Source organism: Sus scrofa, chromosome 2 (assembly GCF_054392235.1).
Source record: "Sus scrofa isolate SSC_HxYL_T2T_F1_AM1 chromosome 2, Sscrofa_HxYL_maternal_Yorkshire_Landrace_v2.0, whole genome shotgun sequence".
NCBI lineage: Eukaryota > Metazoa > Chordata > Mammalia > Artiodactyla > Suidae > Sus > Sus scrofa.
This window is the reverse complement of record NC_139384.1, coordinates 44,787,490-44,807,753: the sequence shown is the minus strand read 5'-3', so window position 1 is coordinate 44,807,753 and position 20,264 is coordinate 44,787,490. Positions and strand designations below refer to the sequence as shown.

General features: G+C 48.8%; 1 protein-coding gene across 3 annotated transcripts in view; it reads right to left on the bottom strand.

Moving 5' to 3' along the window:
• Positions 1 to 17,902: 17,902 nt before the first annotated feature.
• The window catches only part of USH1C (USH1 protein network component harmonin), a 53,472-nt gene continuing 51,110 nt past the window's right edge, over positions 17,903 to 20,264 (bottom strand). For all 3 annotated transcript variants that reach the window (XM_085011928.1, XM_085011929.1, XM_085011930.1), the window contains one exon: positions 17,903 to 18,355. In XM_085011928.1, coding sequence (XP_084868054.1) covers positions 18,343 to 18,355 — 13 coding nt within the window. In that variant the 3' untranslated portion in view covers positions 17,903 to 18,342. The remainder of the gene's footprint in view (positions 18,356 to 20,264) is intronic.

Below are 20,264 nucleotides of genomic sequence, written 5' to 3'. Positions count from 1 at the left end.
GGCTCAGTGGTTGACGAATCCGACTAGGAACCATGAGGTTTCGGGTTCGATCCCTGCCCTTGCTCAGTGGGTTAAGGATCCCGAGTTGCTGTGAGCTGTTGTGTAGGCCGCAGAAGGGGCTTGGATCCACACCGTGGCTGTGGTGTAGGCTGGCAACTGTAGTTTCCATTCGACCCCAGCCTGGGAACTTCCATATACCATGGGTGTGGCCCTAAAATGACAAAAAAAGAAAAAGAAAAAAAAAGTGTATGTTCCCTTTGATTATAGCCATATTAAATGTGTATCTTTCAATGCAAGCCCATAGGGGGAATTCAGACTTGGAAATGGCTGTTACGTTAGGGAGAGTATACATTAGCTACCATTGCTGTGCTTATTCTTGCAGCTATTACCATTCTCCTTCTGTGAAAATGAAACAAGTGAGGTTCAAAGAGGTAAGATACTGTGTCTTTGGTCACCTAACAAAGTTGTTTTCAGCTCCAAGGTTTTTTTTTTTCAGACTTTCTGCAGTGTTGCCATTTTGTTTTTGTAGTTACAGTTTCAGTTTTTCACACTTCAGTTTTTCACACATGTATATTTTATGGTTGCACTTGCGACATATGGAAGTTCCTGGGCCAGGGGTTGAATTCAAGTTGCAGCTGTGACCTGTGTCCACTGCCCTGGGGAATTGAAGCTGAGCCCCCACAGCAACCCGAGTCACTACAGCTGGATTCTTAACCCACTACACCACAGCCTGAACTCCCTGTATCTATTTTTAAAGAATAAGTCCCTGGGAGTCCCCATTGTGGCTCAGCCGTAATGAATCCAACTAGTATCCATGAGGACTCAGGTTCAATCCCTGGCCTTGCTCAGTAGGTTAAGGATCTGGTATTGCCATGAGCTGTGGTGGAGGTTGCAGGCAAGGCTTGGATCCCACGTGGCTGTGGCTGTGGTGTAGGCCAGCAGCTACAGCTCCGATTTGACCCCTAGCCTGGGAACTTCCATGTGTTGTGCCCCCTCCAAAAAAGAATAAATACCACTACTAGTTGTGTTGTGTAATACAGGTTACCATTTTATGCTTCAGCTTCCTCTTTTTTATTTATTTATTTTTATTTATTTATTTATTTATTTATTTATTGTCTTTTTGCCTTTCTAGGGCCACTCCCACAGCATGTGGAGATTCCCAGGCTAGGAGTCTAATCAGAGCTGTAGCCGCCAGCCTACACCAGAGCCACAGCAACTCGGGATCCGAGCCGCATCTGCAACCTACACCACAGCTCACGGCAGCACTGGATCCTTAACCCACTGAGCAAGGCCAGGGATCGAACCTGCAACTTGATGGTTCCTAGTCGGATTCGTTAACCACTGAGCCATGATGGGAACTCCGAGTTTCCCGTTTTTTAAATGGAAAAGATAATAATATAGACTCTAGAGGATTCAAATGAGGTCACAGGGTATAAGTGTGTTTTGTAAGCTTGAAAGATGGTCCTGGCTCCTTCCTCCCTAGGGACCCATCCATGGGACCCCATCAATCAATGAAGATTGCCCAGTGGTCTTTTCCTTCCTTAGTTCTCAGCACACAGTGCCTGGTCCAGCCCACATGATTGCCTCTTCTGGGCCATTTGAAATAAACGAAAAGCCTGGTCCAACCCAAGCTGCCCAAGTGTAAAGGATGATTAAGGGATCACCAGCTGGGACTAAGAGCATGTTAGGTCGGGAGACTGGAGTAGGGGGGCACCATGTTTGTTATCTCTAGTACAAACCAACTGCATGACTGTGGGCAAATTCCATTCTTCCTTACACCTACCTTTTTTTTTTTTTTTTTTGCGATTTCTTGGGCCGCTCCCGTGGCATATGGAGGTTCCCAGGCTAGGGGTTGAATTGGAGCTGTAGCCACCGGCCTACGCCAGAGCCACAGCAACGTGGGATCTGAGCCAAGTCTGTAACCTACACCCCAGCTCACGGCAACGCCAGATCCTTAACCCACTGAGCAAGGCCAGGGATTGAACCCGCAACCTCATGGTTCCTAGTCAGATTCGTTAACCACTGCGCCACGACGGGAACTCCCACCCTAGCTTTATAGTGAAGATACTCATCACACTGTCTATAGTGTGGGTCCCAGAGTTACCTTGACAAGTGTGGAGTCAGGTGCACAAAGAGACCCAAAAAGACTTCTGCTGTAGCATGGACTGTAATCTTGGGAACAACCCAAGTCTTCATCAATAGAGGACTGGCTAAAACAACACAAACAACACTATAATTCCATTCTGTGGAATACACCGAGGCAAATACAGAGAATAAAGTAGGGTTATGTATGCCGACGTGGAAAGATAGCCAAGGCATAGATGTAGAGCAGCCAGTGCAACACGAAACCATTTTATTTCCACACCAGGAGGAGACAGGAAGCTATACATGTCTCTATGAGAAGGTGCTGGATCTCACGCTTTTCCACCTCCAGAGATGCTGGCTTGCTTCTGCTGCAAGGGGCTGGAAGAAAGACTGGAACAGGCTCAGAGCAAGAGTATTCAGCTTGGAGAATTCTCGGCCTTCCTCTGAGCAGAATCTGGAATGGATTACACGGACCTGGAATTCTTGTGCTCACTGGCCCACCAGCCAATGGCAGGGCTCCCTCCCCTCCTTTGTGCAGGGAAAGGGAAGCTTGGCCCAAGGCTTCAAAAAGTCCTTTCCAGGAGTCCCCATCACGGCTTAGCAGTTAACGAACCTGACTAACATCCATGAGGACACGAGTTCAATCCCTGGCCTTCTTCAGTGGGTTAAGGATCCTGTGTTGCTGGGGCTGTGGCGTAGGGTGGCAAAAGGCAAAAAGACAAAAAGGCAAAAAAAAAAAAAATCCCTTCCAGCTCCGATGTTGTTCAGGCTCTGATGTTGTTCAGGCTTTAGTGCCCTGTCTCTAGATCTGGCTGATCAGGTATGTCCATGACCATGATGGAAGGGGCCATCAAGATGATAATGGTGACATAATAGAATGGGGTGATATTTTGAGAAACAAAACTTTTCAATAACCCCAGTCAATAGTAAGATGGTTAAAAACAACCAAAAACAAAAATCATGGTATTATCCATACTATGTAGCAAGTGCAGAGAACAAAATAGGGCTCTCTGTGCTGATGGAAATGTGTCCTCTCTTCCCTCCCCCCACCTGCTTCGGGCAGGTGACTCTGAAACTGATTCCAGGTGGAGAACAGACGACTGGTATGTCAAAGAGGGAGAAGTTCTTGGGAGCAGGAACCTGGGCCCAGCCTCCCTGCCTGTCTGTCTGCTGCGTGTGTGTGTGTGTGTGTGTGTGTGTGTGTGTGTGTGTTTGTGTGTCCGGGTAGGGAGTGGAGGGGGGTAGCCACCCAGCAAGGACAAGACTAGGTGTCAGTTGTGCCAGAAAATTCATACAAGGGCCATTCTGAAGAAAGATTTCCTTGCCCCAGAGCAAGGCCACCAGACTGATGGAGGCAGGGGACCGCCCCCACCACCGCCATACTTAGCGGGGAGGAAGAGGCAGGAACAAGATGAACCCTCCCCAGTCTCTTGGCACCACATACCTGGGGTGGTGGGGAAGGAACTCCAAGAAAGTCCAGAGTTCAGGTTTTCTGCCAGCTTGGATGGGATATGGACTTGAAATCAAAGTTAAATAAGGCTCTGGTTCTTGCCCACTTAAGAAATGATCCAAGATCACCCCCACTATAGCAACACAAGCAAGGGGGTAACTCCATCCCAGTTTGTTTGCTCTACACCTTTGAGGCCTCTTGAGGTCAAACTCATCCCCTCATTGGATCCCCTAAACAGGCAGCTCCCCAGGGCATGGATTAAAAATGGAGGCTTTATTGAACTCTTCACAGGGAGGTGAGGAAGATGTAATTTATTTATTTATTTATTGCTTTTTAGGGCTGCACCTTCAGCATACAGAAGTTCCTAGGTTAGGGGTCAAATCCGAGCTGCAACTGCCAGTCTACACCACAGCCACAGCAACACGGGATCGGAGTCGGATCTGTGACCCACACCACAACACACAGCAATGCCGGATCTTTTAACCCACTGAGCGAGGCCATGGATCGAATCCATGTCCTCATGGATAGTAGTCGGGTTTGTTATCGTTACTGCTGAGCCACAACCAGCACTCCTGAGAAAGATATAATTCAAACTTAGCTGAACTTAGTAAAACCTCCCATTTCTCCTCCATGGTCTTCTCTCTTGTGCGTTTTCTTCTATCTCCTCTTCCTTTTTCCATACAGCCTGTTTTTAAAAGTTGCCCCTCAGTCCCCAGAGAAACTCAGGATTTACCTTCAGCCTGTGTACTGTCTCAGGGTTTACAAGCCTGCCTTCTTTCCCTTCCTGAGATGCTGACGGGTCTCAAACCCGCTCTTTTCCTGAACAGGTTATTGAGAGAAAGAATAAGATTTTCTCCCTTTTGTTTCACCAGTGTTTGTTGAGTTCTTAGTGTGTGTGCGCCACACGCGTTATCTGTTTAAACCCTCAGAGGAACTGCCTCGTAGTTACTATTATCAGAGAAAATTGAGGCTCAGAGGAGTTAAGCAGTTTTCCCAAGATCACCCAGTTGGGAGTTGGTGGAGAAAAGACTCAAACCCAGTTAGGCCTGGCTTCAACACCTGCTCTATTATCTACTCCTTAAAGGGATGCTTGGGTGCTGAGGATTTTACTGCCTCTCAGACTGCATCTCCTGAGGAGGGAGTGCAGGCCGCAAGGAATAGATCTCTGGGGAAAGCTTAATATTCGTGACTTCTGCCTTTTCTCTGTGGTAGAAACCAAAGGAAATGCTCCGTCAAAGTGACGGTCACTGGGATCATCATTTCAGGGGCCAGATGGGAGGACCTGAGTGTGAGAGGGCCCTGCTGCCCGGGGTCCCACCTGTGAGTGAAGCAAGCTCACCTTCAGTGACTGGCTTTGGAGGCAACTTTCTTTACTGACAGAAGGGAAGGATTGCATATGAGCTGTGTGGGCTGAATATACGGTGGGTTGGCTGATCCTTCTCCCACTTGAGACCACGCAGCAGCAGAATCCCCATCCGGCCTCAGCCAAAGAGGACACCTCTCTCTGGCTTGGTCTGGCCCCTAACAGGTGCCTCTGGCAGGCACAGCACAGCCTCAGCTGTCTGGGCCTGGGGGCCCTGTGGGAGCCGAGGCTGGGACCAGGGGAGATGGGGGGTGCCGCTGAATCCCTTCCACCACCAGCCCTCACAGGAACCTCAGCTCCCTCCTTATCCTCCCCACAGGGACCTCAGCTTGTGTTCCCCAAGCAGAGGCTCCTGGACTCAAACTATGCTGGGGAAGTTCAGGTCCCAGTTCTACTCCTGACCAATCACCTGACCTTGGGCAAGTCAGCCTCCCTAAACTTCAGCAATGAAAGAGCAAGAGTAATCCCTCTCTCACAGATCAAATGTGTGAGAAAGCCTAGCGAACCGTAGATCTCCTATCAAGCTTTTCCATTCTTGGATCGGCTGATGGCTTCTTGTCCAAAGACAAGACACTGATCAAGACACTGATGCCCCCTTCTCTAGTTTTATTAAATACAATGGACCTATAACATTGCATAAATTTAAGATGTACAATGTAATTATTATCATTATATTTAGGTAACAACCATCTCACACAGTTATAATTTTTTTTCTTGTGATGAGAATTTTAAGAGTTACTCTCTTTTCAGATCAACTTTAAAATATACAATACAATATCGTTAACTATAGTCACCATGAATATATATTACATCCCCAGAGCTTAGGTATCTTTAACTGGATGTTACAATTTGGACCACTTACACCCATTCTCCCCAGCCCTTAGACCCACCTGCCTCTACCTCCAGTAACCACCAATCTGTTGTTTCTATGAGTTCAGTTTTTTTCGTTCACACATAAATGAGGTCATACAGTATCTTTCTCTGACTTATTTAATGCCCATGAGGCTCATCCATTTTGCTGTAAAAGGCAGGATTTCCCCCCCCCCCTTTTTTTTCTTTGCTGTTTAGACTGCACTTGCAGCATACGGAGGTTCCTAGGCTAGGGGTCAAATCGGAGCTATAGCTGCCTGCCTATGCCACAGCCACAGCAATGCCAAAGTGGGATCCAAGCTGTGTCTGTGACCTACACCATAGCTCAAGGCAACGATGGATCCCCAACTCACTGAGCGAGGCCAGGGATTGAACTCGCATCCTCATGGATACTAACCAGATTCATTTCTGCTGCACCACAATGGGAACTCCAGAATTTCCTTCTTTTTATGACTAATATTTCCTTGTACGTGTATGTGTGTGTGTGTGAATATACATTTTCTTTATTCATGCATCGATGGACACAGGGTGTTTCCATGTCTTGGCTATTATAAATAATGCTGCAACGCTTATTGATTTTAATAATTGATCAAGTTCCTACCTGAAACTTAAGTGGACAAGAACAACGTGCCAAGCCCTGTATTGCATTATCTAGCTTCAGCGTTATGGCCCTTTAAAGCAGGTGCTAAAATCATCACTACACAGGTGAGGATAAGGCAGACGGGAAACTCACTGGCCCAAGGTCCCCCAGCAAAGTAGGTAGCAGAGTTCAGATTCCCACTTGGAACATCCTGCTGAGAAACAGGGGTGGGCTGGGTAGGAGGGGGTAAGCGAGGAAGGCCAAAGCGGGGTGGGAGCTTTCCAGTTGGAGGGAGGTGTCAGGTGGTGGTGGATGAGGACTTGCCTGGAAGCATATCTGCAGAGCAAGCCCAAGGTCCTTATTAGACTTGGCCACTTGGGTGCGCACCTGTGCAGAAGTACACAGCCAGTGTCTTGGTGCACTGGTGAAAACTGGGTATGCAGATGCGGGTAAGTGTGGACATGCCTGCCCCTGTGGTTCTGCCTGCCACCTTCTGTCTGGAGCCTGGGCAAAAACCGCCTCTCCAATCAGGCATGTAGAAACCTGAGAGGGAGGGAAGGGAGGAGAGTTGGGGATGAGAAAGACAGAGGCGTCCAGACAGAGACTCACGGCCACTACCTAACATTTACCTGCGAGAAGGAAACATGGCTGAAGCCTTTGCCCTGTGTAGAGTTAAAGTCTATTTTTAGTAAAATTCATACATTAAAAATTCAAATTGGTGAATATATGTAATTTTAAGCTTTTGAGTAGCCAGTGTGCCCTTGAGAAGATAATCATTTAATGATGTGGGTGCTCTGAGACTTGGGCAACAGACAGAGCCAGGAGATATTTTGTTAAGAAGAGCGAGCCTAATAGTTTAGACAGAAGCATCACCTTTTCCACTGGAGCTGGAGAAATCAAAACAAATTCCTCTGCTGGTCCAGCCCCCTCATGGTAGAGGGTGTTGTGGTGTTACTTGCTCCCCTAATTGGGAAAAATAACTTGGCTCAGTCAATGGGTGCTCCGATCTGTAACAGAGGCAATTAGCCCGTCCATTAGGGCATTGATTGGGTATCCACTGTGTGCCAGCTCGTTTCCCCTGTAACCCTGAAAACTGAGTGTTTTTTGTGACCTTAGGAAACTGAAGCCGGGGGAGGCTAAGGGACGTGCCCTGACTCACAAGCCAGTGAGATGCATAGCCTGCATCGAAACCCAAGTTCGGCCAGCTCTGGATCCCTCAAAGTGGGATCCCTGGACCAAGAGCATCTCTTAGGAATTTGTTAGAAAGGCAGATTCTCTGGCCCACCCTGGACTTATAAAATCTGAAACTCTGGGGGATGGAGTTGAGAAATTTATTTTGACAAGTCCTCTGGATGATTCTGATGCAGGCAGAATTTGCCTCCTGATTGGGAATAATAGATTGTCCTACACTCTGGGGCTCACAGTCTGGTTGAGAAAACAAGGTAAATATACACTTTTTTTTTTTTTTTTTGTCTTTTTGCCTTTTCTAGAGCCGCTCCTGCAGCATATGGAGGTTCCCAGGTCAGGGGTCTAATCAGAGCTGTAGCCGCCAGCCTATGCCAGAGCCACAGCAACGCAGGATCTGTAGGTCTGTGACCTATACCACAGCTCACGGTCACGCTGGATCCTTAACCCACTGAGCAAGGCCAGGGATTGAACCCGCAACCTCATGGTTCCCAGTCAGATTCATTAACCACTGAGCCATGATGGGAACTCCCATTTATTTTTTTTTTAAAAGGTGACTAGGCTTGGAGAGTTAGCCTTCTTGAAACTTTAGCGGAAAGGCAGCCTTGAGGGGTGGCCCAACCTGTGCAGGGATAGAAGGGGAGGCTGTCTGGCCGGGGAGGACTCTCAGTGTGTGTAAAGGTGGGGAAGCTGGGAACAGACTTTCCTGATGCAGTGAGGGAAGTGATGAGTCTTGCTGGGATGAAGCACCCTGAGAGGGGTCGTGGGGACAATGGGAGACTGGATTACTACTGCTCTGGAATTTCCAGCTAAGGAGCTCCCCATGTAGACGCTGCTCACTGTTCATTTGATAATGCACATTTAAGAAGCACCTGTTGGGTGTGCCCAGCACCAAGGCTGTGGCAGCTAAAAATGGGTGCCCTGACCCCTGACTGGCTGCTTCTAAGCTTTCAGCCCTGGGCTCAAATGTCACTTCCTCGTGAAGCCTTCCCTGACCCACTTGCTAGATGAGCCACTTAAAGGTCCCGCCCTTTGGTCTCCCAGCACTTTGGCCAGTCCCTGTCACTGCCTCTGCTACCCAGTACCCTGAAGATTTATCTGCAGGTCTGTACCTGCTCACTGGGGGCTGAGACTGAGTCCTTTTTTTTTTTTTTTTTTGGCTTTCTAGGGCCTCATCTGTGGCATATGGAGGTTCCCAGGCTAGAAGTCAGATTGTTGCTGCAGCTGCTGGCCTACACCACAGCCCCAGCAATGCCAGATCCCAGCTGTGTCTGTGACCTACACCACAGCTCATGGCAACGCTGGATTCATAACCCACTAAGCAAGGCCAGGGAGTGAATCTGCATCCTCATGGATACTAGTCAGGTTCATTACCGCTGAGCTACCCTGGGAACGCCATGACTGAGTCTTATGTAGTAGCTTTGGTTCTGGCAGAGAGTAGGTGCTCAAATCTCAGTATTTGTTACATGAATGAATGATTGGACAAATGAATGAACAAATCTGTCAGTAATAATGTATCCTTGAGGGCATAACAGCTATGTGCTTGCTCAGCTAAATGGAAAAATGATGTCTATAAACTGGATTTAATTTTCTCATTGACTTATGTCATATCATGGAGGCGCACTTGGTTTTTAAGAGATTTTTCTTCGTTCACTTGTTGGTATATGTCTATAGAGCACACACTGTGTGAGAGGCACCTTACTAAGTACCAGAGACGCAGTGGTGAACACAGAGCCTGCACTGAGGGGGCTCACTCTTTAATCTTTTGGGAGTTCCCAACCCCTCACTATTAAAGTTTTTGGGATTTTTTTTTTTTTTTTTTTTGTCTTTTTGCCATTTCTTGGGCCGCTCCCACGGCATATGGAGGTTCCCAGGCTAGGGGTCGAATCGGAGCTGTAGCCACCGGCCTACACCAGGGCCACAGCAACACGGGTTCCGAGTCGCGTCTGCGACCTACACCACAGGTCACAGCAACGCCGGATCCTTAATCCACTGAGCAAGGTCAGGGATCGAACCCACAACCTCATGGTTCCTGGTTGGATTCGTTAACCACTGAGCCACGACGGGAACTCGCAAAAATTGTGGGGGTTTTTTACAAAATAAATTTTATTGGAGTATAGTTAACTTAGAAAGTTGTGTTAGTTTCAGGTGTTCAGCACAGTGAACCAGTTATACATATACATCCATCCATTGCTTTTCAGATTCTGTTCCCACATGGGCTAGTACACAGTGGTGGGTAAATTACCCTGTGCTATACTGTAGGTCCGTGTTACCGATCTATTTTATATATGGTATGGTGTATATGCCAATAAATTATTGGGTTTTTTTTAATCTGTCACCCCTTTATAGAATGGATTTAACTTCTTTGGGGTCAGAGAGACTTCTGAAAATCTGATAAACGCTTTGGATCACTTCTCCAAAATGAGATTCAAATGCTGGGACTTGTAAACCCTCCCTAAATCCATCCGTGGACCCTGTGTTAGGAGCTGCAGGCCTGAGGTGGCTCCCAGGTGGGTGTCTGTTGAGCTGGGCTGAAGGTATGGAGACCTAGCAGGTGGAATTTTGCCCCATGGTATCTGTCAATGTAATGGGGTCTGAACAGTAGAGTCTGAGCTGACTCACTGGTCTCGGTATTGCCCTAGACGGATGAAGAGTCTGTCGCCAGAGTGGCCAGCTGTGTGGCACACAGGCAGAGAGGGAGAAACTCTGCTTGCTCTGAGGTGGCTGCCTCCATTTCTTGCTGTGAGTCTTGCTAAGAACCTCCATGTCTACCTACCTGTGACCAGTGGTGTTGTATTTCCCTTCTGCTGTGGGGAAATAAAACTTCCTTGGGGAGTTCCTGTTGTGGCTCAGTGGTTAACGAATCTGACGAGGAACCATGAGGTTGCGGGTTCGATCCCTGGCCTTGCTCAGTGGGTTAAGGATCTGGCATTGCCGTGAGCTGTGATGTAGGTTGCAGACGCAGCTCAGATCCTGCGTTGCTGTGGCTCGGGCGTAGGCCGGTGGCTACAGCTCCAATTCGACCCCTAGCCTGGGAATCTCCATATACAGTGGGTGCGGCCATAGAAAAGACAAAACAAACAAACAAAAACAAAACAAACAAACAAAAAACTTCCTTGGACTTCCCAGTGCTCCTGTAAACAAAAAAGCCCCAGCCTCCTGAGACTTGGAAATGTATAAGATATAAAGGGGGAATTTGGGGGACTTCCCCTTGTGGCTCAGTGGTAACCAACCCAACTAGTGTCTGGGAGGATATGGGTTTGATCCCTGGCTTTGCTCAGTGGTTAAGGATCCAGCGTTGCCATGAGCTGTGGTGTAGGTCGCAAACGCGGCTCGGATCCCATGTTGCTGTGGCTGTGGCGTAGGCTGGCAGCTATAGCTCCAATTTGACCCCTGGCCTGGGAATTTCCATATGCCAGGGTGTGGCCCTAAAAGACCCCAAAAATTTTCTTTTCCTAGAAGCATTTTGCCCTTTATGTACTATGAGCATTAGATCTGTTGCCATTTATCTGAACAACTGGTCTTACCCAAAAGGATAACAAAATGTATCCAGCGATTGCACATATGGGCATATGCCCGAGAACATTGAAAACTGAATCTTGAAGAGATATTTGTATACCATGTTCACAGCAGCGTTATTCACTATAGCCAAAAGTAGAAGCAGCCCAAGGGTCCCTTGAGAGGTGAATGAATAAGCAAAATGTGGTCTATCAATATAGTGGCACATCATTCAGCCTTAAAATCATGTACTACAACGTGAGGAAGTTATTCTAAGTGAAATAAGCCAGTCACAAAAAGACAAATACTATATGATTCCACTCATATGACATACTTAGAATAGTCAAATCCATAGAGGGGTCTTGGGGAACCAAGGTCCTTAGTGGACCCTGCTTTGTGCCTGCCCAGCTGTATTCCAAGTCCTCTGTAACAGCATTCCTATTTTCCCTTTGGAACCCACTCCTTCCCTTCACTCAGTCCATGAGGTGCTGATGGGACTACACAAGTGGACATGTGACCCAGGCCTAGCCAATCAGGGAAGGCTTTACCCCCAAGTCAAGCTCATCAGAGCAAATCTTTGGGATTTGGATGGAACTATTAGGATAGAGGCATGCTTTTTCCACTGGGGTAGGATTACCTGGGTGAATATGTTTTAAATACTGGAGCCCATTTTGGCATCATGTAGGAAGAGCTCATCTGAAAATGAAACCAACCAGAGGAGGATGGAGCCAAGAGATGGTGTGATGGGTAATTTTATGTCAACTTGGCTGGACCACAGTACCTGGATATACAGTCAAACACATTGGAAAGCTACTATAAAGGTATTTTTTTCAGATGAAATTAACCTTTAAATTAGATTAATAGACTTTGAGTAAAGAAGATTATTCTCCATAATGTGGGTGGGCCTCATCTAATCAGTTGAAGGCCATAAGAAAAAAAAAGACTAATGTCCCCTGAGGATAGAGGGAATTGTACCTAGAGATAACCTTCAGATTCAGCTGCATCATCAACTCTTCCCTGAGTTTCCAGCCTGCTAACCTTCCCTGTAGCTTTCGGACCAACCAAACCCCATAATCATGGGAGGAAATTCCTCCCCCCACCCCGATCCCTGACAATTACAGATGGCCATAACATTTTCCCGATGTCATTGCTATAACACCTGGATCCAGCCAAACCTGACATCAAATACTCCTGGAATTTTCACTTAAGCAGTCATCTTGAATTGGTTGTCTGTCATGACCCAAAAAGGTCCATCTCAGGAGGGAGCAGGAACTTATTCTGAGTTCTGCTTCCATGCCAGGCCCATTGGTCCCCTTGTACAGTTGACCTGGGCCTGGAAGGATGCATAGAGGTTCACGAGGCATGAGGAGGACCGAGAAGAATGAGCATGTACAAAGGCACAGGGATGTGATGGAGCATGGAAAGCCCAGGAAGCAACATGTTCTGTGTGGCGGATGTGAAAGAAGAGATGGGCAAGAGACTCGGCTGGAGAAGTTGTCACAGGGTCTGGTGATGTAGGCTTCCACAACAGGCTGAGGAGTTTGGACTTTGCCCCGAAGGCGGCAAGGGAACCAGTGAAGAGTATGAAGCAGAGCAGCTATCTGACCTGTCAGGCTTTGGTTGGTTCACTCTGCCCTGTGATGGGCACATGACACAGAGATAATAGAAGCAGAGAGGAATTATTTTATAGCTGGAGTTTTTCCTGGTGCTCCTGAAATCATATTCTATACATCATTCCCCTCTCATCTCCTCAAAGCAGGAAAAAGCATACTGATTAATGATATGGACCCTGGACCCCCTCCCCCCACCTGCCCCAGTCCAGATCCACAACCTGGTTCTGCCACTTACTACCTAACCTCAGGAGTGTCACTTAAGTACCTCAGTTTCCTTAGTGTAAGGAACACCATTGTCCACCTCTTACTAACGTCTTGTAATGATTAAATGTCATTACATGTTCAGGGCTCAGCAGTGTTTGACCTATTAGTAGCTAATAGAAATCTTGTCCCTATTAAGGCCTGTGGGCGGCCTCCTGGGTGACAAACCCCAGTCCCCAGGGGCCCTTTGCCCTTTGTCCTCTTCCTGCGCCAGCCCCACCTGCTCCCCCCATCCCCCCCAGGGGCTATGCCTGACCCTCCAGTTCTCACAGAGGCATGGCCAGCTTGGGCCCCAGGGAACTGTGATGGGTCACTGCAGGGACAGAAGGAGAAAAGGGCTTTCATCTCTGGAAACAATTTTTTCCCCAAAACTTAGGCTTGGGAATTAGGCTAGAATTGGGTGAAAAATCAGCTTCTCAGCCCTGCACAAGGCCAAAAGGGGTCCTGGAAGCAGAGGCTGCAGACCTAGCCCTTTTACTTTGACTCCTAGATGCAGAGGTGAGAGGCTCAAAGCTGGCTCAAACTTAGGGACTAGCTGTGGGCAGCAACTTCAGTGAGCTGGATAAAATCCTCAAAGTTCAGGAGTTCCCGTCATGGAGCAGAGGAAGCAAATCTGACTAGGAACCATGAGGTTGCAAGTTCCATCCCTGGCCTAGCTCTGTGGGTTAAGGATCTGGCGTTGTGGTGAACTGTGATGTAGGTCACAGACTCGGCTCAGATCTGGCATTGTTGTGGCTGTGGCATAGGTCAGCAGCTGTAGCTCCAATTCAGCCTCTAGCCTGGGAACCTCCATAGACCATGGGTGTGTCCCTAAAAAACAAACAAACAAAAAAAATGCTGAAAGTTCAGAGTCAAAAGGCATCCTTGAATTTCCAGGCTTTTTTCATGTTCCCCCCGCCCCCGCCCGGCCATTGCATATTACAGTAGAAATGTCAACCGTGCCACCAACTTAGAGGGACCTTGGACAAGTCATCCCCTTTCGGCCTCAATTTTCCTAAATACCCCATAATGAGGGTTAGGTGCAAAGGTGGCAAATGGAGTTCTTTTGATGGGCCAGACTTGCCCGGTTGGCTGGTTAGAGACAGTGAAGGTGTGATGTCGGCCACGCCTGTGGAAGGCGAATGCTGGTGTGTGTGTAGTCCTTGGCTTGGATGGGTTTTTAGTCCTGAATACTCAGCCTTGGCACTGAAGTGAATCCTCATGTCTGGCCCAATTTCCCAGGTTGACTCTGGTCTCAGCAATGCCCCTCAGAGCCCCTACAGAAGGCCAGGGACTGCTTTAGGCCCCCACCTCAATACACATTGTCTGGACCTTTCCAATTATTTTTATTTTTATTTTTGGCTTTTTAGGGCCACACCTGCAGCATATGGAAGTTTCCAGGCTAGGGGTCGAATCAGAGCTACAGCTACCACCTACACCACAGCTCACAGCAATGCTGGATCCTTAACCCACTGAGCGAGGCCAGGGATTGACCCTGCGTCTACATGGATACTAGTCGGGTTCATAAGCCACTGAGCCACGAGAACTCCCCTTTCCATTTTTTTTTCTTTTTTTTTTTTTAAACCAAAGAAAATATTTTATTTTATTTTATTTTTTATTTTTTTTATTTTCCCACTGTACAGCAAGGGGGTCAGGTTATCCTTACATGTATACATTACAATTACATTTTTCCCCCACCCTTTCTTCTGTTGCAACATGAGTATCTAGACAAAGTTCTCAATGCTATTCAGCAGGATCTCCTTGTAAATCTATTCTAAGTTGTGTCTGATAAGCCCAAACTCCCGATCCCTCCCACTCCCTCCCTCTCCCATCAGGCAGCCACAAGTCTCTTCTCCAAGTCCATGATTTTCTTTTCTGAGGAGATGTTCATTTGTGCTGGATATTAGATTCCACTTATAAGTGATATCATATGGTATTTGTCTTTGTCTTTCTGGCTCATTTCACTCAGTATGAGATTCTCTAGTTCCATCCATGTTGCTGCAAATGGCATTATGTCATCCTTTTTTATGGCTGAGTAGTATTCCATTGTGTATATATACCACATCTTCCGAATCCAGTCATCTGTCGATGGACATTTGGGTTGTTTCCATGTCCTGGCTATTGTGAATAGTGGTGCAATGAACATGCGGGTGCACGTGTCTCTTTTAAGTAGAGTTTTGTCCGGATAGATGCCCAAGAGTGGGATTGCGGGGTCATATGGAAGTTCTATGTATAGATTTCTAAGGTATCTCCAAACTGTTCTCCATAGTGGCTGTACCAGTTTACATTCCCACCAATAGTGCAGGAAGGTTCCCTTTTCTCCACAGCCCCTCCAACACTTGTTATTTGTGGACTTATTAATGATGGCCATTCTGACTGGTGTGAGGTGATATCTCATGGTAGTTTTGATTTGCATTTCTCTTATAATCAGCGATGTTGAGCATTTTTTCATGTGTTTGTTGGCCATCTGTATATCTTCTTTGGAGAAATGTCTATTCAGGTCTTTTGCCCATTTTTCCATTGATTGATTGGTTTTTTTGCTGTTGGGTTGTATAAGTTGTTTATATATTCTAGAGATTAAGCCCCCTTTCCATTTCTTAAGTGATTAATGCCAGTATCTGTTGGGTACTTTGCATTCAACATGGGACAACTCTCCAATACACGAGAATTGGTTTCCTTGATGGTAGTAAGAGGGAGTCAGGCCTCATAAAAAAAGGAAGCTGAAACCCATTGTAGTCCCCACATCCTGCCAGCCCTAGGTGACCTAACGGCTCAGGACTTAGGTCACCCTTGTCCCCAGCCTCCCTTTGTTCCTTCTTCCCACTCAATTTCCTGGCTCTTCTCTAACCAAGAGCTCAAAGCCCTCTTTATTGTCTCACTCATCAAGTCTTGATAAACACTGATAAACTCCTTCGCTCTGAGGCGCCAATACCTAAGAATAGCTAGAGATGGGTTGTGGGATGGAAATCCTGTGAAACTGGACTGTGAGGATCATTGTACAACTATAGATGTGATAAATTCATTTGAATAATTAAAAAAAAAAGAATAGCTGGGGATGAATTTCAAATGGGGAGACTGCAGGCATCAATGAGTTGAAGGCCTCAGCAGCAGTATGTGTGGGTCACAGGAGGAGGTAACTATCCCCAAAGTGCCGAATGTCCGTTGTTCATCAAGTGTGGGAAGAACTGTCCTGCCAAGAGTCTAGAAACGGAGACATTCCTAAAAGGGTCGCCCTGCCCCATGCAGCATAGAGTGGAGAAGGACGCTGTCTCTGAGCCAGAGTTCCTGGGTTTGGAATGCCAGCTCCACTGTTTCCTCATGGTGTGACCTGGTGACTGTCCCTTCACCTATTTGTACCTCAATCTTCCTTTAATAAAATGGAGTTGGTGAAGACAGCAGTACCGACATTGCAGAGCTGTTGAGGGAAGTGGATGGGCTTAGCGTGGAACAGTGCCTGGCACTTAGCCAATGCTATCTAAGAGCTGGCTGTTATCGCTAGGCTCCTTGGGGTGAGGTGGGGGCCATGCACCAATCCCAGTCATTGCAGTGGAAGGTGGCAGATACCAGGGTCCAGCCCAGGGCTGGCACACAGTATGTGTCAGCTAATGTGAGCCCCCTCCTTTGACCTTCATTTTGGAATTGTCTCCAGAGCTAGGTTAGGAGCCAGACAAGAAAACAGAATTCCTCAGCACGGCTGCTCTCCCTGGGAGCCAGCTATTAGGAGGTCACTGTGGCTTTGCCTCTACTAACCCTAACCCTAACCTAACCCTAACCAGCTATTAGGAGGTCACCGTGGCTTTGTCTCTACTGAGATCAGGAAGTCCAGCAATTTCTCCTTCTCTTTCTCTCTCTGCCCTTCTCACTGATTATGACACATTGCTCTCCGTCCCTGTTTCCTCAACAGCCATGTTGAGTGGGCTGTGACCCCATCCCCCGGCCATAGCTCACCAGACCTGGGATTGGCCCCGGATCCCAGGGCCGTGGACTTGGGAGCTGACCCTATCAGAAACTGCCTTTGGAATTTGGAATTGGGAAATGGTGGTGGAGCTCTGGCTGAAAGGTCACCTGGAGTTAGGTAGAGGATTGTGTGGCCATGTTCAAGCTGAGCTCTGAGGATGCTGAGGAAGCTGGTGGGGGAGGCAGGAAGCCTAAATGGAGAGACCTTAAATCAGAACCACTTTCCACTTCCACTTCTCAGGAGGTGGGGACCGCCCTCTCCTCACCGTGGGTCCCCATGACAGCCTATCCTGATGGAGCCAACTCTCGGCCTTAGAGCCAGCCTGAGAGCATCCCTGAGCCCTGTAACCAGCAGGGCCTCGACCCAGCCCCATCAGCCCCTTGGAGTTACACTCCTTGACTCAAGCCCTCGCCTCCTTCCGTGAGGTCCTGCTGGATGTAATTTCATGGACGGATTGGACTCTGCCCCGTCCTCGCTTACAGCCTGTCTTGGAAACCTCAAGAGAGGCGGCTGGGACCATGTTGTCTGTGAGAGGAACTGGACCATATCACAACACCCTCCACCCTTTTAAAAAATATTTTTCGGCTGCTCTGCAGCATGTGGAAGTTCCCAGGCCAGGGATCAGATCCAGGCCACAGTTGCAACTTACACCATGGCAATGCCCGATCCTTAACCTGCTGTGCTGGCTGGGAATCAAAGCTGTGACCTGGTGGCTCTAGAGCCAGCGCTGATCCCATTGCACCATGGCAGGAACTCTCACCATACACCCTGAGGTGACCTTCTGGGGCTTTTGGTCATTGCATTTTCTGGAGCTAGGCACAGTCCCTGCCACATGGGCTTTACTTTCTGTCATCCTTCTGCTGAGAAGCCCAGTCCAGTCTGTCTGCTGCCACCCCAGCCCTCTGCTCCAAGCCAGGGCCTGGTCATTTGATCATGGCCTCTGTGTCAGTCCCAGATCCCAGCACTAGGATCTGTGTCTCACTCTTGACTAGGGGTCAAAATCTCACGATTTTTAATTTGACAGCCTTGATGCTGCTGCCCAAATCCACACTCACGTACATCAGCTGGGAAAGAAGTCTTTATTATATTAATGAGTTTGGAGTAAGGTTTGTGGCATCAATCTTAGCAGCAGTGAGAGAAGAGAGAGGAGAGGGATGGAGAGAGAGAGACCTAGGAGTCAGATCCTATTAGAATTCAAGGGAGGAGTCCCTCAAGGCTGAAGTCACAGAGTCAGAGGAAGGACAGCAGAGTCTGGATTGCAGGAGCCCATTCAGAACGGCTGGCTCCTTCCAAGTTGGCCTTCAGAGGAGTGGCCTGAGATGCTCCTTATGCAGTCCTGCTTTAGGGCAAGGGAGTTTGCCATCCTTGAGTGCCAGCTTTGGGGTTCCTGGGGGTGCCTGTAGGCTGCTGTCTCTCATGGCTGCTTCTAGGCATGGTATTCAGGAGGCTGGGTCCAGAGTTCTCTGGCTTTTAGGGGTGAATTGGTTTCTCCTCTGGATTTCAGAAGAAAGTCCTGTAGGAAGAGGAACAAACCAGGCAGTGCAGGCCTTGTGGGTAAGGCTAACAAAAGGGAGCTCCCCCTGTCCCCTGGCAGTGTAAGGCCCTGCTGACCTCTGGCCGCCCCTCTTAGTGCAGGCCCCAAGCAGCCACCCCCCAGTCATAGCCACGGCACACAGGGGGCCAGGGAGGGAGAAGAAGGGGCATCTTGGATGAGGTAGGAGGGGACCAGAAACAGAGGAGTTGAGGTCCCTTGCAAAGAGCAGATAACAGGTGACAGAAAACATAGGGCCACCGAGGCCATCCCAGAAGCCATGGCATAGTAGGCCAACTGTCTTGGGTGCATGAGGCCCTAATGTTTTGAGAAACTGCTGACAGAAAAGTGGACAAGTCCAGACTCGGGTCTGCCCCAGATGCTGCCAGCTGTGGGCTTTCCATCAGTTTCACAGCCATTTGCCAGCTCCGTCCATGGGAGCAGCCCTGTCACAAGTGGGCAAACACATCTCAAAGTTGGGCTTCCCAGTGTCCCACAGATAGAGTCTGGAATCAAGTGGGAGAGAAGGCACAGAGGACAGTCTGGTCTGAGCAGGGTTTAGGCCATGACAGGTCTCAACAGGACATGGACAACTCTGAAAGGCCAATCTGGGTTCTTTGGACCAGCTTTAATTGCCTCTTAATTGCCCTGGCCCCAGCCAAGCTTGGGGCCTGGTGGAGCTCCCAGAAGGTGGCACTCTCAGGGAAGGGGAAATCCAGGCCGTGCTGCCTCTGGGCTCTTCCAGCCCATTGTGCCTGATTGGAGGCACTGCCTGTGCCCAGCAGCGAATGGTGCTCCCTGTCCCATCCTGGGACCCACGGCAGATCCCCAGGGTTCTGATGAGTCAGGACGCCCAGGCCCCCAGCATTGCTACGAACTGGGCTCTGCTTGGCTTCCCTGAGCGGGAGGGCCTTTGAGTCTGGCCGAATTCCAGCGCGGCCAACAGCAGGCTTGGTGGCCCTTCAGGGACCCCCTCCAGAGACCAGTCCAAAGAACCTGCCGACAGCATGGGCAGCAAATGGCCACTGCATGCAGTGTGGACAGACGTGGCCCTGCAGCCCGCCTGCCTATTCACCGTGGGGGCTGCCAGGCTCCAGCTGCAGGAGGAACCCGTGTCTAAGCACGGGAGCATGGTATTCAAGGAGCTTTCGGACCGGCTGGGGGCTCTCAGCTGCAGAGGAGGGGAGAGAAGAGCTACATACGCAGAGCAGAGCAGGAAACACAAAACAGGGTTTGGTTATTCCAGGCAGAGCACCACCAGATTTCTCCCTTCACTAGGTCTCGGGTCCTGTCTAGGCCCTGGGTGCCAGAATTAGTTGCTATAAGCCCTTGACTTTGCTAAGATGTGCACGGAAACCAGGTGCAGCCATGAGAGGCAAACACAGCGGTGGCGAGGTGATGCGATGAAGCAAGGATGGAGGCCAGTGAGAGAGGCACACGCAGAGGCAGAGGCAGAGACAGAGACAGAGAGAGACAGAGAGAAGACAGATGCAGAGAGGCAACAATGGAGACGCAGGGACTCAGAGCCAGAGGTAGAGAGAAGCAAGAAAAAGAGGGACGAGAGAAAGGGGAGCGGGATGAAGGGAAGACGGATGCAGGGGAGCGGGATGTAGGGGAGAGAGATTGACAAGAAGGAAGGGGGAGAAGGAGGGAGCAGAAGGAGAGACAGAGAAAGAGATAGATCCACACGGATACAGAGACAGGAATGAAACAGACAGAGAGAGACGGAGGTACAGGGCATCATCGCAGAGAAAGAGGGAGGCAGGGCGGGGCTCCCTGGAGAAGCTGAAGGGTGGGGCCAGAGCCTAAGGGGTGCCTGGAGGTGCAGAACAAGGGAGTGCAGTTCAGGGCAGGAAGACCTTCCAGGGAGAAAAGCACACAAGGCTTGAAG